At 31.0% G+C, this 27,543-nt stretch overlaps 7 protein-coding genes across 14 annotated transcripts in view; 3 read left to right on the top strand and 4 right to left on the bottom strand.

The window, feature by feature from the left end:
* The first annotated feature begins 53 nt into the window (after positions 1-53).
* LOC130667438 (solute carrier family 2, facilitated glucose transporter member 3-like) lies at positions 54-4,179 on the top strand. Its single transcript, XM_057469011.1, has 9 exons — positions 54-524; positions 589-628; positions 917-993; positions 1,200-1,325; positions 1,656-1,929; positions 1,990-2,280; positions 2,359-2,765; positions 3,293-3,564; positions 3,626-4,179. The coding sequence occupies exons 2-9, from the start codon at positions 622-624 to the stop codon at positions 3,717-3,719; spliced, it is 1,548 nt and encodes a 515-aa protein (XP_057324994.1). The 5' UTR covers positions 54-524; positions 589-621; the 3' UTR covers positions 3,720-4,179.
* LOC130667439 (solute carrier family 25 member 35-like) lies at positions 3,784-5,723 on the bottom strand. Its single transcript, XM_057469012.1, has 5 exons — positions 5,503-5,723; positions 4,757-5,138; positions 4,469-4,690; positions 4,052-4,166; positions 3,784-3,977 (listed from the first exon to the last, which is right to left on the bottom strand). The coding sequence occupies exons 1-5, from the start codon at positions 5,532-5,534 to the stop codon at positions 3,784-3,786; spliced, it is 945 nt and encodes a 314-aa protein (XP_057324995.1). The 5' UTR covers positions 5,535-5,723.
* Positions 5,724-5,846: 123 nt separating this feature from the next.
* Positions 5,847-8,662, bottom strand: LOC130667440 (solute carrier family 25 member 35-like). The gene is made up of 5 exons (XM_057469013.1): positions 8,499-8,662; positions 7,877-8,258; positions 7,584-7,805; positions 7,386-7,500; positions 5,847-6,191 (listed from the first exon to the last, which is right to left on the bottom strand). Exons 1-5 carry the CDS (start codon positions 8,525-8,527, stop codon positions 5,998-6,000), a joined length of 942 nt encoding a protein of 313 aa, XP_057324996.1. The 5' UTR covers positions 8,528-8,662; the 3' UTR covers positions 5,847-5,997.
* A 225-nt stretch (positions 8,663-8,887) lies between these two features.
* Positions 8,888-10,542, bottom strand: LOC130667441 (YEATS domain-containing protein 4). Its single transcript, XM_057469014.1, has 4 exons — positions 10,328-10,542; positions 9,963-10,244; positions 9,269-9,449; positions 8,888-9,195 (listed from the first exon to the last, which is right to left on the bottom strand). Exons 1-4 carry the CDS (start codon positions 10,391-10,393, stop codon positions 9,023-9,025), a joined length of 702 nt encoding a protein of 233 aa, XP_057324997.1. The 5' UTR covers positions 10,394-10,542; the 3' UTR covers positions 8,888-9,022.
* Positions 10,543-10,981: 439 nt separating this feature from the next.
* LOC130667436 (uncharacterized) lies at positions 10,982-13,095 on the bottom strand. Its single transcript, XM_057469009.1, has 2 exons — positions 12,919-13,095; positions 10,982-12,830 (listed from the first exon to the last, which is right to left on the bottom strand). The coding sequence occupies exon 2, from the start codon at positions 12,760-12,762 to the stop codon at positions 11,143-11,145; it is 1,620 nt and encodes a 539-aa protein (XP_057324992.1). The 5' UTR covers positions 12,763-12,830; positions 12,919-13,095; the 3' UTR covers positions 10,982-11,142.
* A 116-nt stretch (positions 13,096-13,211) lies between these two features.
* On the top strand, positions 13,212-15,165 carry LOC130667437 (glutamyl-tRNA(Gln) amidotransferase subunit A, mitochondrial). Its single transcript, XM_057469010.1, has 2 exons — positions 13,212-13,811; positions 13,894-15,165. Exons 1-2 carry the CDS (start codon positions 13,286-13,288, stop codon positions 14,928-14,930), a joined length of 1,563 nt encoding a protein of 520 aa, XP_057324993.1. The 5' UTR covers positions 13,212-13,285; the 3' UTR covers positions 14,931-15,165.
* Positions 15,166-16,661: 1,496 nt separating this feature from the next.
* The window catches only part of LOC130669146 (kazrin), a 74,056-nt gene continuing 63,174 nt past the window's right edge, over positions 16,662-27,543 (top strand). For 6 of the 8 annotated variants that reach the window (XM_057471881.1, XM_057471885.1, XM_057471884.1 and 3 more), the window contains exon 1: positions 20,602-20,808. In XM_057471881.1, coding sequence (XP_057327864.1) covers positions 20,712-20,808 — 97 coding nt within the window. In that variant the 5' untranslated portion in view covers positions 20,602-20,711. Of the gene's footprint in view, positions 17,142-20,601; positions 20,809-27,543 lie in introns of those variants that run through there. The other 2 variants (XM_057471886.1, XM_057471883.1) reach the window with 2 other exon arrangements.

The raw sequence follows: 27,543 nt of genomic DNA, 5'->3' as shown, positions 1-27,543 counted from the left end.
CCCGCAATTCTATTAATAGCGCGATAACGCGCAATATTATCATTTTTTTCTTGCTCCACATGCATTGACATCATTAGTCCACAGTATTTACGCACATTAATTTTTTTTATTGCCTTTCAATTTGTAGATATAAAACAACAAATTAGAATTTTATCTAATCAAATAAATACATGACATCCTACACCATGACACATTCTTTTTGTTCGTAAATTATATTTACCATTAAAACAATTAGAGTTTAAAGAAACTGATAAAAGATAATTTTCTCTACTTATTATACGACAATAATAAAAAATTAAATGAACAGTGACAGGAACCAAGTAAAGAACACCAGCGTGCTCAGTTTGAAAATAAAAAAAATTATATAATGTGGTAAAAATTAATAGCCAGGTCAAGTGTCATTGTTTTTAAATTCAAATTGAGATAACCTTTGGTCTGTGGTTTTATCATTTCGCTTAAGGGTGTGCGATAATTTCCATGACATTCCATAGATACTTATTATCAAACTTTGTAATAATTATCAAGTAAGTAGTAAACGTATTTACCAGAGTCCATTGGAAAAGTTATATTTTCCTTTGTCATTGATAGGTTATTTATGTTTTATACTGACAAACAATCATCATGACAGGTAAACATTTTATAAACAATTAAGTTTTATTAGTATTTTTGAAACGATCCTGAAGTTAGCAGACAGTTACAAATTTTTAGATTTTTTTTTTCAACAAATAAATTACAAAAAAAAAACTAAAAATATACACATGTAGAAAATTTAATAAACTATAGGTGCAATTTTCCAAAATATTTTTTTTTATAGTTAATCGTTCTTAAAAAAATTCAAAAACTGTCAGACGTCTGCTAACTTCAGTATCACATTTTTGAACAGTACTTATAATGAAATTAATTAATTAATTAACAGACACTGAAGCAACGAATTTGTGCCTTCAAAAACCAAAATCTCTTACTCTTTTGAACAAACGAGAGTCACCAGACGAGGTAATTTATTCAATATTTACTGAAACTTCAGCACAGAGATATTAAATTAATTAATATGAGTTGCTGATCTCAACAATATCGAGGTCAAGTTCAATGGATTTGATCTAGTGATAAACTCAATCGCGCAACTCTGATTTAATTTAAAAACATAATTAAATTTACAAATAATGTAAAAGATATGAAGATTTGTTTATTTTTGTATTTAGAAAGAAAACGATGGCCCGGAAATAAGTAAATGGACACCTCTGCTCATTCTAGGCGGAGCAGTTGGTTGTCTTGGATCAGCTGTTCCAGCAGGATTCAATATAGGGGTTGTAAATAACCCTGCAGATGTACGTAAATAAATTTCATTCACTTTTTTTTTTTTACCCTGATAGCAAGACTTTCTGGTCAGTAAGTTGGTGTCAATTAGTTGCAATCAAGTTGACGACAACTCTGAGAAAACTGAAGGCGGCTTTCCGTCACCTAATGGACTGTCAACTTTTGCTATCAACTTTCTCAGAAAGTGGGCGACCAGTTGCCATTAAATTGTGGAAATGCCAATTTTTGCGGGAAACTTGATGACAGTTTGCTGCAGTAGGCTGCCGCTAGCTTGGCTATCAGGATAGATCATTTGCTCATTAGTTACTTTACCAATAAATGATGTTTTTTTATTCATTTAGATTATCAGAGAATTTTGCAATGAAAGTATTGAGACAAGATACGGCATAAATTTGACAGAAAAAGGATTAAATTTCACTTGGTCAGTTGTAGTGTCAATATTTTTAATCGGTGGTGTCGTCGGATCACTTGTTGCCAGTATAATTGCTGATAAATATGGAAGACGGAACGCGTTGGCAGTGGGAAATGTTTTTGGTATTTTGGGGGCTGTATGTTTCCTCCTCGCGCCAACATTGAATTCAGTTGAAGTGATTGTTCTCGGAAGACTTCTTGTAGGCAAGTGAAATGAAAATATATTCACCTGATACTCATTATTTAAATATGTTTATAATTCAGGATTTTCCGGAGGCATGGCCACGACATTAGTGCCGATTTACGTGATGGAGATATCGTCATTGTCACAGCGCGGAGCCGTGGGTGTATTGTGTCAATTAGGAATAACTGTCGGTGTATTTTTGGGTCAAGTTGCTGGACTAGACAGTGTCCTTGGTACCAAAGAAACTTGGCATATTATGTTTGCTTCCTTCGCACCACTTTGTGTTATTTCTTTAATTTTATTATATATTTTACCGGAAAGTCCAAAGTACTTATATATCATTAAGCGGGAAAAAGAAAAAGCAACTAGGGGTCAGTAAATATTAACATCCGTCCAAATATTTATCAAATCAATTTAGCAATGGAGCTGTAATTTTTCTAGCCTTTCAGAACTCGCGAGAATTCGTCATGTCAGCACTAGTTTGCTGTACAATGAATTGCGATCACTTGAAAAAGAAGCTGCAATGCGCACGACTTTGGACACATGGTCCTTTGGTCGTATTATCAGAGACCCGTCAGTAAGACTGCCATTACTTTTAGTAGCATCAGTACAACTCGGACAGCAACTGAGTGGAATCAATGCTATTTTTTATTATTCTAAAAAAATATTTGGAGCTGCTCAACTGGGCTCAACTGCCGCTCAATTAGGAATTCTTGGGACAGGCATTATAAATATTTTGATGGCTGTGATATCTGTTCGTATCATGTCCTACTTTGGCAGGCGAACATTATTCTTAATTAGTTCTTACGCCAGCGCAATATGCCTTTTTGTTTTGTTTATTGGATTAACCACCATAGTAAGAATTAACAAAACTTACTTACCAATTAATTGAGGGCCCTCTCAGACAGTATCCCCACTTTTTAAAAATTTTATATGACTCAATTGTAATGACCGTATTAAAATTTTGATAATCAATTGAAAAATGGACTACGCCGTTATAATTTCGCTGAGATATAAATTAAAAAAAAATATTTACAGTTGATTTTAATTAGGAGTTGAACGAAATTTGGTAAATAAATTTCAGTAAAATCTTTATGTCAATTTTATAATTCAAATTTTCAAATTTTGTAGACCAAAATTTATTCAATAAATTTTATTCTACTCCTAATTGATAAAAACTGTAAGTAATTTTTTTTTAAATCTATACCTCAGCGAAATTGTAACTGCGATGCCCGTTCTTCGATTAATGCTTTAATTTTTTGAAATTAATTAATCAAATTTCAATACTGTCATAACTTTTCAAGGTCATTACGTATTTTTAAAAAGTGGGGCCACTTTACCCTTAAAATCAATCAAAAATAATAATAAATATTATAATTACAGAAAAAATCAGCCGTTATGCCTTGGGTATGTATAGTATCCGTCCAAGTATACGTACTTACATATGGGCTTGGAATGGGACCGATCCCGTATTTTATTGGGTCAGAATTATTTGACGTATCGCCTCGTCCAACTGCAATGGCGATCGGCAGTGTCTGTAATTGGGGTGGTAATTTTATCGTTGGATTACTGTTTCCAACAGTAGTAGATGCATTGGGACCGCCAACTTATTTAATATTCATATTTTGTATTATTATCGTCGCTGTTTTTGTCAAGTATGTTATTTTATTTACTCAAAATTTATATTCAAAATATTTATACTTATATTTTTTACAGATTTTATTTACCTGAAACACGCGGTGTCAATACACCAGACATTGTGGCACAAATGAGTAAAGGATTCCGTCGACGGTCTACATTAAATTCATAATCAAAAAATAATTTTACTATTTTTTAACCATGACGATTTTATATCAAGTATCATTTTTTTATTTTTATTTTACCACCCGATTATAAATACTTTCTAATTGTTCATAAAAACAAAAGCACAAAACTGTATGAGGCCCGATCCTCAACCACGTGGGAAAGACTCCTTTGTACAAACCAAGTAGACCTTCTATTTTAAATATTTTATAATATGCATCGAAGTAGTTACGATACAAGAGGCCTTTTCCACTTGAATCTGTGCCTATAGTAATTATCAAATTTTTTTTTGTAAATAAAAATATTATTTAGTTAAGGAAAAAACTTTAAATTGTTTACCTTGATTGTATATTCGTATCGAAACAGCGTCAAAAGGTTGCATAAATAATGCGACGCAGGTTCCGCCGACTAAAGCTGAGCAAAATGTTAACAGTAATGAATTTTCATTAAAAATCTACAATTGATAATCGTCTGTTACTATTTCATTTCAATATAAAAAATTTAATACAATCGAACTCCATTAACTCGGAACTCAATCTTGACCCTTACTACGAGCTACGCTGTCTTCCACCGGATGTTATACATTTGTATGTATCTGCCTAATTTATCTATACATCATACATGTAAATGTAAGAGCACATGCGTTACATTTTACTTTTTAAAGGAGAAAGGGCATCGGTTAACTGGAAATTCCGATAAATTTCCACTCCATAGACTAACTCCGAATTAATGGAGTTCGACTGTAGTTGAAATTACTTTAATAGGCTTCAACCAGTCATCAACAATACTGAGAGTCGTCAGTTGTATCGCAGCACTACAAAATATCCTTGGGGTATTTGCGAAACATTGACGATACAGTCCACCGATTCCATCTGATTTCCAAAGACTTTTAAAAGCCGCCCACTCACTTGTATGGCCATGCTGGAAGCCTGTTGCTATTGACTTTTCAGCTGACTGTGACTGCATTTGGGTTTTTATCTAAATAAACCAACTTATTTAAAATAATCTAAAGAAAGAAAATTAAAAAGCCAAGATTTTCATTACCATGTAAAAAGGACTCGCTAAAACGGATCCAAAGCATCCAGCTGCTCCAGTTATAAAAATCGTTCTTGGTATATTTGTCTGTCCATCTTCATTGACAGTAATACCGCGGGAACGTGCGGACTTGAAGACTCCTAACTTAGTTCCGTTGAGGACAAATTGAAATGCTAAAGCTGATCTTATCCCAGATTGCAACGCGGTGATTCCTTCATGTTGGGCAATCACATAGGCGGCATGAAAAGTATTTTTATAGAGTACGTTGTATGTTCCACGACGTAACAGTTCTCCTTGCATTTGGAGTCTCACTTTGATAACGTCGATTGGATTTGTAAATATTCCCGCACCCACAGCAGCTAGTCCTCCTATTCCAAACTCGGCTCCAATTCTAATACCCAAGCGGCACAAAAAAAAATTGTTGAGTTTTTGTTGAATTTAAGTTAACAATTGGTTAACTTAAATTCATGATAACAAATTGTCGTTTTAAATTTAACATACAGTCAACAATTTTTTTTTGTGCCGCTTGGGTACAAAAACTATCATTTGAATCCTGACATATTATTCCCGCCAAATGCATGCAATTGATATCGCGATTGCGCTTCATATGTTTATTTATATAATAATAATTACAATCATATGACTATATATATATATATTCGCGATGTAGGTAAATAAAAATCATCTTTATAAAAAATTAAGTTTCCTAATTTAATCTAGTCATCAAAATATTTAAATATTAATAAAATACTTACGGTTTATTTTTTTTAATTGTGTTCTCAGACATTTTAAATTTATTTTAAAAAATGCTATTATTTATATTTGCTCATTATAAAATTATAAATTAAGAAATTTTAAATAATAATCAGATTATAATGAACTATTATATTTAAAATAATTTATTTAATAAATTTAAAATTGTGAAGTAAATTTTATCAGATGTCAAAGATAAAGTTTATGCACCAAACTGTTGATCAAACACGTGATTTACGGTGACTATAAGTGTTATCTATGCACTCGGTCACTAGAACAACTCAAATAATAAAATCACTATGATGATTTACAAATATATTTTTTTTATTAAATTAAAAGTATGACATTATTGATCTTTAATTGTTTTTAATTAATTGCTAAATAATTTCAGCCTTCTATTTTTAAATGTTGTTCAACTAAATCCCTAAATTATATTTAATAAAACTATAGTTTCTAAATCGTAAATATAAACTTAATAATAAATTTTTAAATATTAACTAATAACTAAATTTATCATAAAGTCTTTCTAGATGTTCATAAAAACATAAACACAACACAGTGTGTGGTGCTATCCTCATCCAAGTAGGAAATGTTCCTTTATACAATCCATATAATCCTTCAGTTTTGCTTATTTTAACCACTGCATCAAAGAAATTTTCGTATAATATTCCTCTACCTTTGGAGTCTGAGCCTGTGGTCATAAATATATAATTATTACAATATATATCACATAAATAATTTAAATTAAGGACATTCTCAAACAATGTCCCCCACTTTTTCTAACTAGAGCTAGAGCATTTCCGAATGCATCAAAACAAATTTTAATAAAATTATTAAATTTCGATTTTGAAATTTCGCGCCAAGGCTACTGCGCGTCGCTGTGATCGACGTTCAAATTTTTGCTGAAGTGGGGGCGGGAGAATCGCAAAATCGATTGCTTTGTATCAACTGACGGTTCGATAGCGGCAGTCAGTATCATCGACAATGGCAGCAGTAGTCCAGATCCTTCTTTACGTTTGAATTGAAACAGTATTGCAGTGGCGTCGTGTAAAATTGTGCAGTGATTGTAAAATTTATCTTTTATTAATTTAAATTGTGCAAAGTATCTGTGGTGTAGTTAAATGTTGAGTGTTTAGTGCTAGTGTGAAGTGTTGAGTGTTCAGTGCTAGTGTAAAGTGTTGCTGATGCTGATGCTGACAACTTCCAAGTTCCTGATCAAATTCATCTGGCATCGTCTGATGGGAAATAGCAGTTAAGTGACGTTTTTTAGCTGCAATACACTTGGAACAATTTAATTCAAATCTCCAAGTGTATTAGGACACCCTTCTGCATATTATTTCCTCGCCAAGGTTTGTTCAAACACTCAAGTGTTTTTTTTTAATATTTTAAATATTTTTCTATCATATTCTGCCGCCATTTTATTTTGACATACGAATTTTAATTTTTCTCCAATTTCTAATAATTTATTTTTCAAATATTTAAATTTACCGCGTAAATAATAAGAATTAATAAATTAATTACTTTAGTGTTGTCTTCGTGCATCTTAGGATTAATTAAAAAAAGATGATACTAGTTAGCTGACGTCTAATAATTTTTAGATTTTTTAAAAATGACAAATCATAAAAAAAAAATATTCAAAAAAATTGCACTTAGAGTTTCTTAAATTTTCTACATGTGCATATTTTGATTTTTTTTTTTTGTAATTTACTTGTTCAAAAAAAAATCCAAAAATTGCTCTGTCTGTTAACTTCAAGATCTTAAAAAAAGCACAATTTTAAAATTTCAATACCATTATGACACTTCAAGGTCATTGAATATTTCCAAAAAGTATCGGCTATTGTCTGCGAATGCCCTTAAAAATTTTATTAAAGTCATAAAATAATACCTTGATTATAAAGTCTTGTTGCGACTACATCAAACGGTTGCATTGTCAATGCAACACAGCTACCACCAATAACCGCTGAGCAAAACGTTAACATCAAAGGATGTCCATGAAAAATCTAACGAAAAAAAAGAAAAAAATTGCTGATCATCATGATTCATATCTCTATAAATTGCATGAAGACGCACATGATAAACTTACATTGAAAGTTCCTAACCAGTCTCCAACTAAACTAAATGACGTCAGTTGCGTAGCAGATCCAACAAAAACTCTAGGAATATTTGCGTACCAACGACGATAAAGTCCAGCAAGTCCAGCTTCTCTCCACAATGACTGAAACGCAGACCATTCCCCAGCATGCCCATGTTGAAATCCAACAGCAATCGTTGCTTCAGCTGACTGAGCTTGCATCTGTGTTTTCACCTGCATCACACGACCAATTAAAATCAATATCCAGCAGATAATTATCAATGAGAATGAGAAAATTTTTTTACCAGATAGAATGGACTTCCTAAAACAGCACCAACACATCCTGCTAAGCCGCTAACTAATGCCGTGCTTATAATATTCGTCTGTCCATCCGCATCAACAGTAATTCCGTATGTACGTGAAATTTTATATGATCCCAATCTGATCCCATTGAGGACAACTTGAAATGCAAGAGCTGAACCGATTCCCGACTGCAGTCCCGTGATTCCTTCATGCTTGGCTATCATATATCCAGCATGAAATGTATTCTTGTACAGCTTCTTGTAGGATCCTCGTGCTTCCAGCTCTCCTTGTAACTGGAGTCTTATTTTAATTACATCAATTGGATTTGTAAAAATACCTGCACCCACTGCAGACGCTGCTCCCATAACAAATTCAGCGCCAAGTCTACAAAAAATTATTACAGAATTAAATTTTTAAATGAAATTCAAATAAATATTTTATTCCCGCCAATGACGTTTCACTTTTTCCAATAAAAACTTCAATGAAACTGACATCATATGATGATTGCATAATATTACACTCAATACAACCTACATACTAAAATATAAACCGGAGTAGGCAAGCAAAATAAATAATTAACGATTTTAAATTGTTAATTTATCAACAAATAAAAAAATTACTCACGGTTTATTTTTTTTTATTCGCTCCGTCATATTATCCTGATCTGATGGATGATTTTTTTTTTTTTATTCTATCAACTATCAAGCCACGTGTTTGATTGTACAGATTGTTGACAACTGACTTATATATATATATATATATTATATGTTTTTAATCCAATGACGAATAGATTTTTTTCTTAATGAATTTATTTTATTATTTTTTTGTGCTCGTGTCAACATCAATCGCTAGATAATTATGACGCAAGGAAATATTACAGTAAAATAATTTTCAGAATATTTAAAAATATGAGATAAATTTTAAAAGTTCAAAATATAGGTCAAATAACGCCAGTGTTTCGTATTCGCAGTTTAAACTTAAATCTTGAATGTATTATTAGCACTAAATTGAGAGGGAGGAGTAAGATGACGAAAATATTTAAAATTATATTGTTATTATTTTTTCTTTAATATATATAATGAACTATTTAATTGCTTAGGTACTTAATAATATAAATATGTATAAAAATTATTTATTTTATCAGTCGTTTAATGAGCTCCTGACAGAGGATTTACTTTTGACACAGCAGCTATTTCTTCTTTGAATTGCGCTATTGTTTCTTTAGCTAACGTCAGTTTTTCTTTATACTCAATCACTTCTTGACGAATTTTATTGCGTGCCTCCGCAATGGCTTTTAATGTCGTTTGTTTTTTTGCTTCGACTGTAAAAATAAATAAATAAGTTCATTAAATTTATTCTACAACTGAATGAATTAATAAATAAATAATAATCACAATCTGTTTCATGTTTCCATGCACCGAGAGTCATTGGTCTTGTTGAACTCAGTAGATGTTGCATTAATTGTGTTGGGTCTTGGAATACAATTTCCTCATAAAATTCAGATACTAAATTTTTTTTTCCATTTTGTGCTTCCGGCGGTGATTGAAATAGTTTTAATATATGATAAATTGTCACCTAAAATTATTAATAATGAATAACATATAATTTAAATGACATTTACATAAACACTGTAAAAAATATGGAGTCAATTTGCGGAGATTACAGATTTTAATTAAATTCGAATTCACTCTGATATTAAAATAAATTCCCCTTCGGAGTTAATTTTACTCCAAGCGGTTTAAATAAATAGTCATCCGCTCCACATTAATTCTAGATTTAATCCGCGTTTACTCCGAAAATTTTTTACAGGGTAAATTATATCCCTGAGAGCCAAGTTGGCCGCAACTTGTCAACAATCTGCTGCCACAACCTGTTGCCTACAAGTTTCTCAGAAAATTGACAACAAATTGCGGCAGTAGATTGACGCCAAGTTGCTGGGAAACTTGTAGTCAACTTGTAGACAAGTTACAGAAACTGAAAGTTGTCGATAACTTGTCATCCAGTTGGTCGCAACTTATGTACACCAACTTTCTGATCAGAAACTCTGGCTATCAGGTATCAATTATTTGATAAAATCCAAGAACTTACCGGGCGTTCATTGGGATCATGAAAATAAATTTTAATGACTATTTCAAATTCTCCCCACCCAGTTTCGGTAACTTCATAAGGTGGTTTTGTAACAATTCTATTTTGATTGTTATAACTCTCGTGAAGTTTGAAATGCACTTTTTTGACGTAGGTCGACATGTCTTCATTATTGTATGGCTTGACATACACAGTCCATTGATGAGTATGACCGTCTTCTTCACGTTTCTTACCAAAGAATCGCGCTACGTTTCCATAAACCAATGGTTTAACAATTGTCACGCCCTAAAAATTTTAATTATTGTTTAGTTTAATTTTTTAAATTTATTTTCAAGCAAACGAAACTAATTAGAGGTTAAATTATTTACCTTTACTCGACCACCAGAATCTGGGCCGAATTCATTGGTGGTGGCAACTGCCATTACTTTGAACATTGAGTTTATGTTATTTTATTTAACACATTACTAGTTTAATAATTAAAAAAAAATTCCTCGGTATATTTTTGCAATGAAACATTCAAGTAAATAAATATAAACAAATTTTGTTTGTTTTCCTTTTGTAGCCGGAGCTGTTTGATTGACGGAACTCGCCGTTGGGTGGAGTTTTTTTAGGCGGGAAATTTCAAATAATAAATACAATTTTTTATTGCCTCATTATATTAAACTTTTTGTTTAATTGTTGTTAAAATATGAGAACCAAATGACCCTGCATTGTAAAAAAATTTGTAGAGTGAAATTAATTCCTAGAGGAAGTTTATTTTAGTATCAAAACTCCGGAACTCTGAGTAAATTTGAATTTCAATAAAATCCGTAATCACTTTGAATTCCTACCGTTTTTTTAGTGTGGGTCAATTTCAAAACTTCCTGCTGCTTGAGCTCGGCTATAGTTATGGTCAGGATCGAAATTTGAAAAAAAATAAGGACTCACTGGCTTGTGCTAAAAATAGAAACATGCAGCCGAGGCTTTAAATCAGAATCTCCTCTTAAAAAATTATATAAAAATTGAAAAAAAAAAAAAAACTTTTATTGAAAAATACGTACAAAATATTGTCCAAGTGATGAATATTCTCAACTAATAAAAAAAGAACTGGAATTATAAATTCTAGCGACATACAATTAAAGATTATTTTTACGACATTATAAAATTACAAAGTATTGAAAATAAAATATATGTTTTATTAACGCTATTGTTTTTTATGATTACTGGCCCACGTCGCGGGACTCTGGGGTTCAGTCAGAGGTTTAAGGGAATGAATAGGCGCGGGGGTTTTGAATTCCGGCATTGGATGAGCTTTGGGTTCCATAGTTTTCCTCAGAGCCCGTTCCTCAAGTTTTTCCTTCTCACGTTGTTTTTGTTCCAACAGCGCTCGCATTCTATCAATCTCCAGTTGCTTCTGACGTATCTGGACATCAAACTCGTGCCTTTCTTTAGCTCTCTTGTCAGTATGCAATTTCGGTGGTCCCATGATTGTTGGTTTTGATATTACTTTAGGTTTCGTCTTTGGTGCAGTATCAGCAGCAACATTCGGCGTTTTATTTTCTTGATTTACTTTCGTAATACTTCTTGTGCTGTTCAAACTCTTTGTAGCTGATGGTTTAGCTGTGCTCGTAGCAGTCGACACTCTACTGGCAATAGATTTGTTTAATATTTTTGACGGTGCACTTGGTACTTTTTTATTAGTTAAAGTTTTATTAAGAACTTTATCAGCTGTACCACTCAAAGTTTTATTGACCGGTTTATCAGCTGTACCACTCAAAGTTTTATTGACCAGTTTATCAGCCGTACCAGAAGTTTTATTCTTCATATTCTGACTGGTATTTGAATTTTTTTCTCGTGCTACAAAGCTGAAGGGCTGAACCTGAGTACGTGTTTTTCTACGAGCAATAACTGGTATTCCAAAATAATTTATTTGTTCATCTTTTACTTGTATGCCATCCGTAGTATCGACAATTGTCTTGACCATATGTTTAACTGATGATTTTTTAGCACTGTCTTTTACTGCAGATTGATTCAACGACATGCTGACATTCCGCGGCTTTGGTTTAGGCAGCAAAGATGGCGAAGCAGGTTTACTTTTCTTGGCTGATTGATTCAAAACCGTTTTTATACTTCTATTCATATTTTTCTGATCATCAGCACCTGGAACAGTTTTTTGGCTGTCGTTATTCATTGGAATGTCATTTAATTGTAAGTCCGGAACATTAGTGTCGTGTTTTGTTGTATTGTCAGTATGAAAATTAGAATCTAGTTCTCTATCATTTGTTGGAATGTCAATTATTTGATCATCAGTCTCTATGTCAAGTTGTGATGGCTCTTGAATAATTTCTGGATGTTCATTTAGGTGGTTATCTGGTACTTCCTTTCCAGCAGCATCAGTCTCTGCACCAACTGACTGTAATTGTTCATGAGTAGTTTCTGGATGTTCATTTACGTGGCCTGGTACTTCCTTTCCAGCAGCATCAGTTTCTCCACCAACTGACAGTGATGGATCATGAATGACAGTATTATTAACCGAAACATCGATCTGTGTATTTGATGACAAATCCTGGCAGTCTTCAAACGAGAGATCTAGATCTCCATCTGATTGTGAAGAGCTTCGTGGCTGAGACTTACGGACCTTCCGAGCAGATTCGATGCTCAAATTACTCAGTGCATTTAAAAGTCCTTCTTCAGATGTAAAACTTGAATTTCCGTCCTTTTGAGTATTGGAAGACATAAATGAGGAATTTATTGTGTCCGATATAGAGTCGTCTAGACAAAATTCGGAGTTTGCGTCCGTTGAGCGCCACTCTGTGCTATCCATCTTCGTTTTTTTTATTTTTAAACCTCAAAATTAACTAAGAAAAATTATTTTACACAGCAGTGACTGGCCTGGAATATCAAAATATATATTCATTAGGATTTTATACCCGGCAATATCATAACATTTCAACACAACCTCAAAGTAAAAATTACTTACCAGTACATAAAATAATTTTTACACACACGTGTAATTATTATTTAAATAATTGCGTGAGATTTTTTTTATTTATTGTCCTTTATACTTTTAAATAACGTTTTTTTTTTGTTGTTACTTTGAGACTGGCACTTTGATAAACAACAAATACGGTTACGACGCTATAGATTCAAATATAAATATAACATACTGTATATATTTAATAAACTATAGTACTGTTAGTTACTTCAACTGCCATCTAGACCAAAAAAATTATTTGCGCGCTACATTTAAATTCTTGATCAAAAAATTTTAGCAGCACCACTGCTCTTTGTAGGTTAATATTTTTAAAATATTATCAGTTCATAATCTAGTTTAACAAACACTAGTAATGAATAAAATATTGTCAGCGCCAATAAAACAAGTGAGTAACAAAATAACCTCAGGAGAAATAAAACCAACGGAAATTTGTAAGTCTGCGTTAAAATTAATATCATCAACAAAGCCGCTCAATGCTTACATAAACGTCACCGACGAGCTAGCAATTCAACAAGCTGATGAATCTAGCAAACGACAGCTTGACAATAAATTACTGGGACCCTTGGACGGGATTCCCGTGGCCATAAAAGACAATTTCTGCGTCGAGAACCATCCGACGACATGTGCGTCGTTGATGCTGGCCAATTTCACCCCCGGGTACAGTGCCACCGTTTACGAGAGACTGAAACAACATGGAGCTGTTCTGCTGGGCAAAACAAATCTTGACCAATTCGCCATGGGCGCCGGCACCGTTGACTCCTACTTCGGTCCAACTAAAAATCTCTGGGGTTCAAATCTCATGGAAAATTATTTTATTGACAATGCCGACAGTACGTCAATTAATAAAAAGTCTGGTCAAGATGATTGGCACATCGCAGGTAATATTTATAATAAAATATGACATTTTATTGCATAATAAATTACCATATTTAAATAATAAATTTAATTACTGATTCAAAGGCGGAAGTAGTGGAGGATCAGCCGTAGCAGTGGCCACCGGTACGTGTTATGCTGCCATAGGATCAGATACCGGAGGATCAACACGAAATCCGGCGGCCTACTGTGGTCTGATAGGTTTGAAACCCAGTTATGGATTAGTGTCCCGTCATGGATTAATTCCTCTCGTAAATTCAATGGACGTACCGGGAATATTAGCGCGTAATGTCGATGATTGTTTGGTGATACTAAATGCGGTAGCAGGAACAGATCCACTAGATTCTACAACTCTGGATGAAGCTCTTCCGCCAGTTAAATTACCCAGAGCTGATGAAATTTGCGTAGAGGGATTACGCATCGGAATACCTAATGAATACAATCACGCGGAATTGAATCAAGAGATCCGCAATTGCTGGATGGGAGTCTCTGCTATACTGAAAGAAGCTGGAGCTCAAGTTGTGCCTGTGTCGCTTCCACATACCAAGTACTCAATTGTCTGCTACTCTGTATTAAATCAATGCGAGGTCGCTAGTAACATGGCGCGTTACGATGGTATTGAATACGGTCTACGTGCTGATGAAACATCGTCTACTGAGCAATTGTACGCTAAGACACGTAGTATGGGATTCAATGATGTCGTACGCAGCAGAATACTAACTGGTAATTATTATTTACTATCTGAAAATTATGACAATTACTTTGTAAGAGCCATGAAAGTCCGTCGTCTGATTGCTCAAGACTTTGACGCCGCTTGGAATGATAATATTGATATACTTCTTACTCCGACAACTCTGTCTGATGCTCCAGTGTACAGCGACTTTGTCAGGGAAGATAATCAGACTCAATGCTCGGTACAAGATTACTGCACCCAGCCAGCGAATATGTCGGGCATCCCTGCGTTGAATATTCCAATTACTCTTTCAAAAAAAGGCCTACCCCTGTCATTGCAATTAATGGCGCCATTTTTACACGAGGAGAGACTGATGACTGTTGCCAAGTGGATTGAAGATGCTGTCAAGTTTCCTCGTGTTCAATTAAAAGATACGAGTCTATTAGAATAATTGTACATTAATTGAATATTTATTTATAAATTTGCTCATTTTTTAATTTAAATTAAACAATTTTCCCTTTTATTAAAAAACTGCTGATTTTTTATTTCATTACATCGCAGTTACTGGGAAAAAATGATTAAATTTTTATTTTGAAAGTATTTATTTATTTTAGTTTTTAACTTTTGCCGATATATTGTAATCAGTAATTAGTTTTCGCGACTCGTTTTTCCCGGGCACGTAAATCGAGATCTGTTGATATCAACATAAATTTTAATTAAAAAAAAATTATGTTTTAATTATTTTTGTCGTTGAATGGAAAATTGTAATTAATCTATCAGCACAAATGCTGTATTACTTAATACAATATTAATCAATGAATTATGACATTTAATATTGCAAACTACAAACAGCGATGGTTATTGATAATCTATAGCCGCTTAATAATTCAGGTAGTTATTAAATCGATCGCATCTGCGGTATCTTTACCAATTCGCTACCTATCAACAATACCATTAATTACGCAACACGATAAATATTTAAATCTCCTCATTTAAATAAATTCAATTCAACATTCAAAGAAAAAATTTAAATCGAAAAATTAAATTCTTGATTAAAGAAATTGACTTATTTTAAATTTGAAATTTTGCCGCTTTTTTTGGTAATTTACGGATTTCCATGGCAAATTACGATACAGTACGGAAATTTTATCGCAATTCTTTCGAATGCCGTAATTATGGAAAATTACGGTAATTAACGTAATTTACTATAATTCAGATCCGCCTGGGAAATTAATTTTTTTTCACTGAAAAAGTCAGACGCCTGTTGTAATAATTATTTTAAAAAAAAATTATTCTATCAAAATTTAATGAGTGTGAATGTAGCAGACATCAGACAAATTTAAAATTATAAATAAATAGAGTAAATAATTTAAAAAAATAAAATTAAAAAAAAATGCGCATTAGAAAAATTTTGAAATTGATAAGTGCATTTTTTATAAATATTATTTTTTAAATTGTTTACTCTATTTATTTATAATTTTAAATTTATCTGATGTCTGCTGCATTGACACTCATAAAAATTAAAAATGTTTGTGGACAAAAAAAAATTTTCTCAGTGTCAGAGATAATTTATGTTCATACACAAGTTCGGAGCGAGCTACTAATATCCAAGTCTTTTTTTTTTATTATTAAAATTATTAGTTTCCTAGAGTAAACGTCACATTGACATGCCTTGATATCAAAGTCTACTTGGCTTGTAGACTTGAACCAGGCTTTGAAACGATCATACCACCCACCTGGTCACATACTCACAGTAAGCTCAAAGTCTCTCTTGATATTTTAATCCAAATGCACCCTCTTCTCTTTGAACGAAATGGTATAGTACAAAAAAGAAAGAAAGTAAAACAATGAGTGACGTTTTCTGCTGAAGGTGGTGAGCAAACATGATCATTTCTTTCTTTTGTCTATATTTTATATTTCTACGGGGATAAATTATTCAGCATAAGTATGAGTATGAATGTCTAAAGATAGAAAAATTGTTAAGATAAAATATTAAGACGTATGGTGGACGACTTTGATATAAAAGTTAAGACTTTAGTCCTTTGGATTAGAAAATAGTGTGTGTGTTCATGAATGATGCATCGTGTTATAATAAAAATTAGGGTTGGGCAAAGGTCTTAGAGGGCGCATGCGTTCGACCTGGCCCGGGGGCTGTCGTGTCCGCGTCTCGCGCTCTCTTGTACAGTCATCGGGTCGACGTCAAGGCCATCGCATCCGGAGTTTTTTAAAAATATATATATATATAAATATATATATGTATCATGTCTTTCAATATTTTAATAGACTTTTGAGGAGCAGAGCTTTTATCTGTACATAATATTCAAATTTAAAAACATTAGCGCAATTATTTTTTTTTCGCGGGCTAAATATTTTTTAAAATTATTTTTGTCAGTTCCCCCGCGGATTTTTTAAATTCAAGGACACTTGTGACTTTTTTTACGTGTTTATTTCCCCGCTAACTTGAGCGCAAACGTGACCTTGTCTTTTATTAATTTTTGTGATTAAATAAATTAAGTAGTTAATTAATTAAATATTTATATTTATCGTGATAAAGTAAAACTTTTTTAAAATACTAGTGATTAATTTTTAATTGATTTTTAATGTGATCAAGATCGTGTGTGTTTATTTAAATAAAGGCGGAATTTTAAATTAAATAATTGAGGTGAGTACATAATTAAGTTAATTATTATTATTGTTATAATCAGTTTCAAAATTTAAATTTTTAAAATTCTTGTAAATGATTTATTTCAAAAATTTTTTCCCGCGTAAGATTATCTGATCCAGCAAGATTATGAGTGTGAACATAGCAGCTTCTATTCTACTTACATTATATATATTTTAAAATTTTTTAAATATATAGGCAACTGTCAGCTACATTCACACTCATAAAATTTAATTATGATTAAAAAAAAAATTACTAAACAAATTTTTAATTATAAATAAATTAATTAAACAATTAAAAAAATAAAAATAAGAGTGTAAATGTATCAGACATTAGACAAATTTAAACTTATTAAATAGAGTAAATATTTAATAGAATTAAATTTTAAAAAATGCGCATTCAAAAAATTCAAAAATTAATAAGTGCATTTTATATAAATATTATTTTTTAAATTATTTACTCTATTTATTTATAATTTTAAAGTTGCTGATGTTTGCTACATTCACACTCGTGTAAAAAAGCCAATTTTTAAACATGATACTGAAGTTAGCCGACGTTTAATAATTTTATAGTTTTTTTCAAATCGATAAATTATTAAAAAAAAAATATTTAAAAAAATTGCACCTACAGTTTTTTAAATCTTTTGCACGTGCATATTTTTAGTTTTTTTGTAACTTATTAATTAACAGAAAAATTAAAAAAAAATTGTTAATTGTCAGCTAACTTCCGGGTCATTTTTAAATTCTATGAGTATAAATTTTTTATTTTTATTCTTTTGAAATTTTTTTAATTTATTCAGAAATTATAAAAATTGACAAATGTCGGATATATTCACAGTCATTAATATTTTATATGGTGGAATTGTATGTAAATTATATAGTTTATGGTTTATAATTAAGGTTTAATATATTGCTGTTGTGTAATTATTGTTCTGGTTGCATTAGGGGTTTGTGGTGATCTTGATAAAAGCTCGTGTAATAAATTAACGAATGAACAGGTGCTTTAACTTGTATTCAGCCTTAGCTTGATCAGTTGTGTAATCTTAGTAAACAAAATTACAATTTGTTCTAAGGGTTTATGGCCTTGTAAAGGTACACAGGTGTTTTACTTAGAACATTATCATCATTATTGGTCTTAGTATTAGTGTTGATATCAACTCTCTACGGCATAAGTTTTGATTTAAACGTTTTTGAATTTCACAACGATCTTTTTGAAAATATATATGAAATAAAATTATTAATGATTCTGGAGTAAGCCGACGTGTAATAATTTTTGGATTTTTTTCAAAACTAATGAAATGCGGATTTTTCAATTATCTCAATACGCATTTTTGAATCTTTATTTAATCGTCGGCTACGTTCACACTCATAATTTTTTTATACTTTTCAAAATTTCTAATATTAAAAAACTGATAGTAAATTAAAATATTTAATATTTTAAGAACCAATTAAAGTTGAAATGATCAATTTAGAGTATAATATATGGATGGTGTGCGAATTATTTTGACAAATAAAAGAGGATAAAAAGGGGTTGAGTGTGACAGGAAAAGGGTGTAATGGAATCAAAGGGATGCATTAAATTGTGCGTCTCTAGTGACGTTATCGAACCCTCAATATTATTGGGGAAGATATATATGTCTATATTATTGTAGAGATTTTAGATGACGAGGATAAAAAGCCCGGAAAATATTTATTTTGTGACTTTAAAATATTTTTTTATCAAAATATTTTTTCCGCCCTTTTTTTTATTTCTTAACTCAATTTATTTTTACGAGTCCATACACAATTTTTTTTTATTATAATTATTCTTTTTAACTTTTTTCCAGCATGCAATTACGGTGAATAAACTCTAAAATACTCGGTATTACTCCCTCTGATATAATTACAAATCTCAAATTTATAATTCATAAGCAAGTTTTTTAGCAGAATTTGAACTTAAAAAAAAAATAATTAAAAACTATTCGTATTTTTTTTAAAAATGGAGTTTGTTTGTTGGTTTTTAATTTCATATTCAAATTTATAATTTTAATTTGAATCGCTCATGTTTTATAAATCACCATACGGAGTTGAGTTAAAACGTGTCTAATCAGCATATTTTTGAAGGTTGCCATGACAACGAAAGCTCTTTTTCCCCTATTTTGATTAGGTCTCTTTACAACCTCCAGCACAAAAGCTGTTTCGAATACTCTTCTGAATTTTTTATGTCGTATTTTTCGTTTTCTCTTTCCATTTATTATTTTTTCTGTTCCTTCTCCCGTAACCACCGAACACTGGACGAAATATAAATTGAAAAGATAATACACTTGATATCTTGTTTCCATTGCGTAAATCCAAATGTATATGACCTTGTTACAGCACTCGTAAATCCTGTTACTCTTTTATTCCACAGTTTTATTTATTACTTCCCATTATAACCCAACCCCCGCTGTGTTTTATATTCTTCAATCAAATCTGAATGCTTTCATTGCACAAAATCTTTCCCATACAATAAACATTCATACAAATTAAAAAAAAAATAACAATTATTGATCACGTGATTAATTAAGATAAGTACACCGAGAAAAAAAAATATTTTAAGAAAATTTTTTCATTATTTTCCATGACAAAATTATTCTTTCGGACAAATAGATAATCAGTTTCAAAAAATGCCCCCTGGCAGCTACAATGGAACATAGATTTTTCAAAAATAATTTTGACCCTCATATCTGTGAAAATTATTATTGAAATTTGAAACTAGAAACATTTGGAAAAGTTCTGTAAGGATAACAATTAAAAATAATTATTTTAATGAATATAATTCTTAGCAGTAGATTACAGTTTTGAACGTAATTTTGATTAAACTTTTAGTAAAATCCCGAAATTATTATTTGAAGCTGTACTTGTTTTATTCTCTTTTCCGTACAATGAATTAGAAGATAAAGAAACTAAAAAAGTTGGAATTTTCGTTTTTTGAACTCGATTAAGGCAACCGCCAATGAAAAAAAAGACACAATTCCATTAAAATTATGCGTACAATGAAGACACCAAAATTTCCAAAAATTTGCGTCGTCAGAGAAAATGCAATACTCAGATTTCTTTATGAAATCCTAGTAAAAAAAATGAAATTTCTCTATCAAATCAAGGGAACATTTGCTTCTTATTATTATTTTCTTCTCAATGTACCAAAAATTCAATTACTAACCAATTATTCTTCATTAACTCATTCTTCCGGATACGATTATTCGTCTTAAATTCGTCTTAATGACGTGGAGTAATTTCATTTGATAGTGAATGATAAATATATATTTATTTATATACTTATTTTATAAGTGCGAGTACACATCAGTATACATCACACATTCAACATCCGGACTCACGCATAATTATGAATGACGTCATGTAAGAGTTTGATCATAAAGTAGGGGACTTTGCTGAGTAGTTCTTGAGTGTCGTTAAACAATATAGGAGCCACCCCAGTTTGTTTCTGTTCTTCTCTCCTACTAGATCCGAATTCTTCAAAAAATAACAATAGTAAAATAGTTAGCGTTGGTGATTCATTGTGTTTTCATATTTCATTAACAAATAATAAATAATGTTAACAAATAAACGTTTGCTTAATTACTACGACAAAATAAACTTTTGGTCGCGATTGTTTTTGTGGTTTTTACGTCACAATTTATTGAAAATCGGTGAGTGCTTTGTTCTACTTATTTACTAACAAAAAAGCATATTCTCTATCAATATAATTTAAATCAAAATATCGAATTATCGTTATCAAAATATCTACATTAAATTAATTCATCATTTACTTGCGTTTAATCGAATAAATCATATCTTTTGTATCTCAATATCACCCTTTCAAACCAATTTAGTTCATTTCATTAAATTCGCCAACAGACGATTGATTTCAACGAGAATATACTCAACAGCGTCCAAATATATTTAATTAAATTGATTGTATATTTTTCGTCGCGCAACAACAGAATTTAATTAGCGTAGTCTATACCCAATCCTACTCAATATTTATGTGTGTGTGTGTGTGTGTGTTCACGTTCGTGTGTTTTGTTTACGATACCGGTTGTTTATCTCAATATACTGCAGAAAATCTTGTTGAATTTAGTGTTGGCTGAGGATATATAGATTAAAGTTTTCAGTTAAAGTACTACTAGTACACATATGTCGTTTTATACTTTAGCAAACCACATTGTCCACTTCCCACGATCATGATTATCGTGCTCAGTAGTTAATTATCGAGATAACTCGCATGCTGGTTTTGGTCTAGCACCGTTACAGCCTTTGTACTCTGCGGTATTAACGTGTAAGTGGTACATACCTTGTATACATGTTGCTGTTAGTTATCAGACTGATGTGCAAAGCGGTTTTTCCTCTCTCTATACATATATGTATTATATATTAAGGACTTACCTCTCATGTAATATTCCAAATTACAGTATTTCCTCTTGCGGTTTAATCTATTCCGGTGTTGGCTATTCGACATACAATTAATATTTCGGGAAATCCATTGTTTAACTCGGGAAAGATACACTGATAGAAAAAAATGTTTGTAAAAACAATATTTTATCAGGTAATAAATCAATTAAAATTATTGCATTAATTTCATATCTGATGGGGAGAATAATTTTCTTGACGGAAGAAAACCGAAATTTATTTACGGAAAAATAAGTTCAGCATATCGGGAAATGAACTCAGATTTTTTTGATTAAGAAAATGATTTTGAATGAAATCGTCAAATTTTCCCACCGAAAATATGTTTGATGAAAATTTTCAATAGCAAAATTTATTGTGGGAGGAAAATAAAATTTTTCTAAGTTATTTTTTTGCCAGTGTTTAGATTTCACAGCAAATATTTAAATGATAATTATAATTAAATATTTTTTAATTTATTTAATGGAAGTTAAGTAAATTGCTGAGCCTTTGCATCATTGAAATATAAAAATTAAATTACTTTGATAAATATCTTACTCATTAAAGCGATTAATATTTTTTAAAATTTAAATTAAATGCTTACTAACAATTTAATTTATCTAATGGAGATAAAAGATATTTTTGATCAATATATATTTATTTGTTTTTTAAAATTAAATTAAACGGTAATTAAATTTGCATTTGTACGTATTAATAATCATAATATGTCTCGCATTTCTAAAGTGGGTCGACATTTCCTTTCTGTATTAAAATGTACTTCCGCATTGTACGTAGAATAAGTAAAGCTTGTCATATATATTGAGTTTATGAGTGCATCAGCAATGTACTGAATTTTTAAAAAAAAAAAATATACAACTATCATAGCAATGAGCAATGATAATGATAACTAAATAACAGTATTTTATATAAAAAAAAACCCAACATTGTTTTGTTTGAAATCTTTTTTCTTTAATTCACAATAACGAAGCTTGAGTAAAAAAATCCATACACATTTACGTGAGGTACATTTATAAGAATGCTATTCTCTTGTACGAGTATTATATCACTGAGCTTGTAACGAGGTTACAAACCTAATGGAGTACGTGGTGCTCGTTGAGAACGAAAGAGTACAGATGGATAAAATAAAAAAATGTATTATTTTATTTTTATAGAGCTTTAAATTAAACCACCAGCCGCAGAAATCAGCTCAAATTTATTGTAAAGATGTTGCGTGTGAAAGTTGTTAGAAACCACAGGGTGAATATTAGACGATTACACGGTAATATTAATATTATATTTCTGTAGGGTATTACATTACAAATGAGTAAATGAACCGTAAGATACTTAACTTCCTTGATATGGATTTTTAAGTCCTTTTAAGAATATAATACACACCCGCTTAAAATGAATCAGGGAAAAGTACTTCAGTCAGTGAATATTCACCGATACGCAGAACTTTTCACTGATTTACTTTAAGAGAGCAGTGGAGTAAAAAATAATACAGTGTAAAAAATCACCGGGGTAAGTCCAAGCGGTGTAGGTGTTAAAATTGGCGGTGTTAAATTTCAACACCGAAAGCGGTGTGAAAATAGCGTCGCAGCCGGTGTAAATATTCTGTACCGGTGTTAAAAAAAAATCTCCGGTGTTAAAATAATACCGCTTCCGGTGTAAATATTATAGACCGGTGTTAAAATAACGCCGCCGCCGGTGTAGATATTCTTTACCGGTGTTGAAATATTTTACTTTGTGAATATTTTTATTTATTCGATCACTATACTAGTTAATAAATGATATTTTTTATTAATTTTCATAAAGAACTGACATTTTTTGTGTTTTACAATCTTTAAAGTTAATACTCCAAGCGCACGCAATTTACCCCGCTTTTACACCGGTATTACTCCGCTTTTACACCGATATTACTCCGTTTTTTACACCTGTTACTCCACTTTTACACCGATTTTACTCCGCTTTTACACCGGTTACCCTGATTTAACACCGGTATTTTTAACACCGGTGAATTACTCCTCTTACACCGGTGTAATTTTATTTTAACACCGGGCGGAGTTAAAATGAGTCCGTTTTTAACACCGCTCTTTTTACAGTGTACTCATAAGTCATAAATAATGCGTGCGCTGGATTAAAATGGCGACTTTACCCCGTCCATCATTAAGTAAAAAAAGTTTACGATAATGGGGTAGTATTATAGTTACATATAGGGAATCTGATGACAAATATAACGATTTGAATTTGTTAAATTGTATATACGGCGTGCAGGAGTATATATGACAAATTATACGAGGATTATCGCAATTGAAAATCACAGGTGGGATCGACATTTCGGGGGATAATTGACCCAACGTAGGGCAATCAAGGACCCATTGAGTAGCTTCACTTGCATTCCCAATCATTCGCCGTCCCTAGGAAATTCTCTGATGCCAAAACCTCACAATTCTCCCTCATCCCTCATCCCTCATCTCTCGTCCCTCTGAACTCGCTGATTCAACTCCCTAACCCTCTCTCGGTTATCCTTCATCTCCCATGCCCCTTTGATCATTAGTTATAACTTGTGTGTTCAAGTTTGAAAGCCATATCATACTTGACATAAACGCATTTGCTGACTTTCATAGCGTTAAAAATAGTAGAAAAAGAAGTAAAACATTTTATTAGTAGTTTTTTTAAACTTTTGTTTATTTTATAACCGTATGATGTCAAAGCTTTCCCGATGGCTAGAAATCCAATTTATTTCTTTACCAGAAAGTAGATTCATCCACTTAAAATACGCTCATTTTGTTTTTATTCGCGATTGAGTGCAGCTTTTATTTATTCTTTTTGTCTTTTCTTTAGCTTTTTATTTTTATTTGTCTCTTTTTTCCTGGTTTATTTAATTAACAAGCCATCGGTTCGTGTATATGAGTGTGAGTCTGTGTGTTTCGGCCGTAGATTTGCTTTATTTTATCTTCATGCTACGGAAGAATTGAATGAAAATAATGAACACAGGTTATTTGCTGGATTCTTCAAATAAAAATGTTCTTTGTTAAAAAAAAAAATAGAAAACAAATAGAACTAGTATTATTAAATATTCCATCTACCTTTTTTTCAAATTTTCTCTTGTTTTTCCAATTTACACCTTTTTTTTTTTAATTTACTCTCTACCATGCTGTTCATTTATAGTGATAACATACAATGCAAATAATCAACCGGGTTCAAATTGACACTGAAAAAATTAGAGATGCCTTTTGTACAATTTATCTATCCCCAAGTTTTGATATTATCTACAATATTTTTAGATTGCGTGACTTTATTGCAGTCTGAGTATGCCACGAAAAGTCAATGACTTAAATATTATATCTTTGACCTCCATATTTAAGGAGACTGACTCTAAATCTTCTCTATTGGAAACATACAAGAAAATATTTGAAATATCAAAAGTTAAATAATTTTTTATTACTCAATAAAAATTTTATGGATGCAGTTACCGAATTATTTTCGTTCAAAAAGTGACACAGAGCTAGGTCATGCATATCACTAAATAAAGTGGGCAACATAAATCAATACTGCAAAAAATTTAATGCGGTAACAGCCTTTTTGGTGATGTGACTCTTTTTTGAGTTTTCAAAAATTTTTCTACCCTGGAAAAATCAGTGAATTTTAATGACAAGTTTTAAGTTAAATCTTTTACTATGAAAATTATTTACATGTAACTCATTATTCTCAACTTGACTTGCTTGTACTTAAACTGCGGTATATAGACGCAAGTAAGGAGTTTCTTAAGTCAAAGTTGATTTAGCTTCTCTAAATATTGTTGATGCTGTGACATTGTTAGATGGGTTTGAAAGCAGTATCCAGTCACGCCTGTTAATTTACCCTGAATTCAAACTACTTTAGCATACCGCCATGTATACCTGTACAACTAAACATTGCGCGTCTAGCCGGGTCCTCTTTACCAGTACACAGTACAGAGCATTCAACGGATCGCTGCATTTTCGTTTACAATTCTCAAGTTATATATGTATTAAGGAACCTGTTCAACCCCTAGGGCATATGAACTATACGATCTTGAGCAAAATGTTTTGAATAACTGATTTCATTCGTAATTAACACACTATTGTTTTACGCACCGATTGTTTTACGCCTGACATAAGCACCCGAGTAACACAAAGGCAACTTTAAGATGTCTTTAAAAAGACAAGACAAATTGCATTTTGTCTCAAAGCTAAATTTTTTTATATCAATGTGACGTACATGTGTTACTCGCACAGAAAATCATATAAATAACATATATGTCCCATATAGCCAATACATGATGCATATATGTCACATATATATTTTTTCGTGCGGGTGGTTCTAGAAGTCGTAGAAAATTGGTGTTTTTTTCCTGTCTTAAAAGTCATTTCAATTAAAAATCGTTTAGATGACATTTGACAATTATTTGTAATTAACTTTGCCGCCGTTTGTGTCAAGTCTTCTAAGGAGATATTTTTTCGGTGACAAATTTCTAGTTTTGTCACCATTCTGGTGTCGTATCGATACGTCAAGAAAAAGTCTAAAAACTGCTATTTTATATAGATGTCACAGTTTACTGGCTTAAGTCGACTGCTTGGAGACTTTTGTTGAGAAAAATTATTTTTAAAATAAAAATTTATTAAAAAAAAGCTTATAAATAATTATATACAGTTAGAAAAAATATATATGATAATTTATCTTTTTATTACTAAATTATTAAAATGGATTAAAAAAAGCCATTTTCAAAGTTCGTTAAAGAAAGATAAGACTTTAATATTCTATTACTACTAAATCTTGTAGATAAATTGCTTGTAGGTTCTATTTAAAAAGTCTTGCTCTCCTAACTCGTTCAAATGGGAAATAGTGCAAGAGAAAATTCAATCTTAAAGAATTTCATTTAAATTCTTATTTCCTATTTCCAATACCCATTAATAAGAATTTAAAACGGCTAAATAATAAATTCTCGAATTTAATTCAACATTTTTTAATGAAAATTAAATACTCTTTTTGTTCGTATTCGAACAAAACTATTGATATTTTTTTTTTTACTCTAGTTCAAATATTTTGTTCGATCTAATGGAGACCGACAATCTCATTTGCCATAATTACCTGTATGAAAATAACATATATATATATATAATATATACATATATAATTAAATTAGATATAAATTTTAATATACTCTTTAAATTGCAGTTTAAATTTTCAAAATTAGTTAATTTGATGCGAATATATAATATCCCCATATAAATATACATACACCGAATAAAATATATGCTTAAATATAACAAAGAAAATATATGGTGCCTTATATAATATAAATTATATGCTACCATATATTTCATTTCATATAAAAATTTTATATTTTTAAATATAAAAAAAAATATATCAATACAATATATTATAATGTAAATGTAAATTTATATATAGCTTAAAATATGAAAAGCATATAAGTTTCATATATGGAATACATATATTTACTACTGTATATAATTTTATATTAAATCGGCGAAAATCTCTATATGATTTTTTATAATATATCATATATTTTTCGTTGCAAACATATATGATTTTATATATTTTAACCATATATTTTTTTTTCATACGGGTACGATCGGCATAATAATTATGCTATAAACTTATAAAATATTAATTAATGTTATACAAATAAGTATATACTTATGCTAGTATGACATCGTTATTTAACGTAAATGTAATAATAAAATTATGTGGAATAAAATCCTCTAGTTTGTCGGCGCTATAAAAATTGAAGTTTCATAAGTTGGCTTCCTGTGAGCAATATGTGGCCATAACAAATATATCCTGGCGCCACATGAACTGTCTATCCAACTAGAGCCATAAAGTGCTAAACATAAAAATAGTTAAATAAAAAAATCTTTAATTACTACACAACAGGGGATACTTTTAGTACTCACTAAAACTGGCCATAACATAAAAGTATTTACCGCTAAAATTACAAATAAACCGTCTTAGTC

This window comes from Microplitis mediator, chromosome 5 (genome assembly GCF_029852145.1).
Source record: "Microplitis mediator isolate UGA2020A chromosome 5, iyMicMedi2.1, whole genome shotgun sequence".
Lineage (NCBI taxonomy): Eukaryota > Metazoa > Arthropoda > Insecta > Hymenoptera > Braconidae > Microplitis > Microplitis mediator.
Note: the sequence above shows the minus strand (reverse complement) of the source record. Positions and strands in the feature narration are given on the sequence as shown.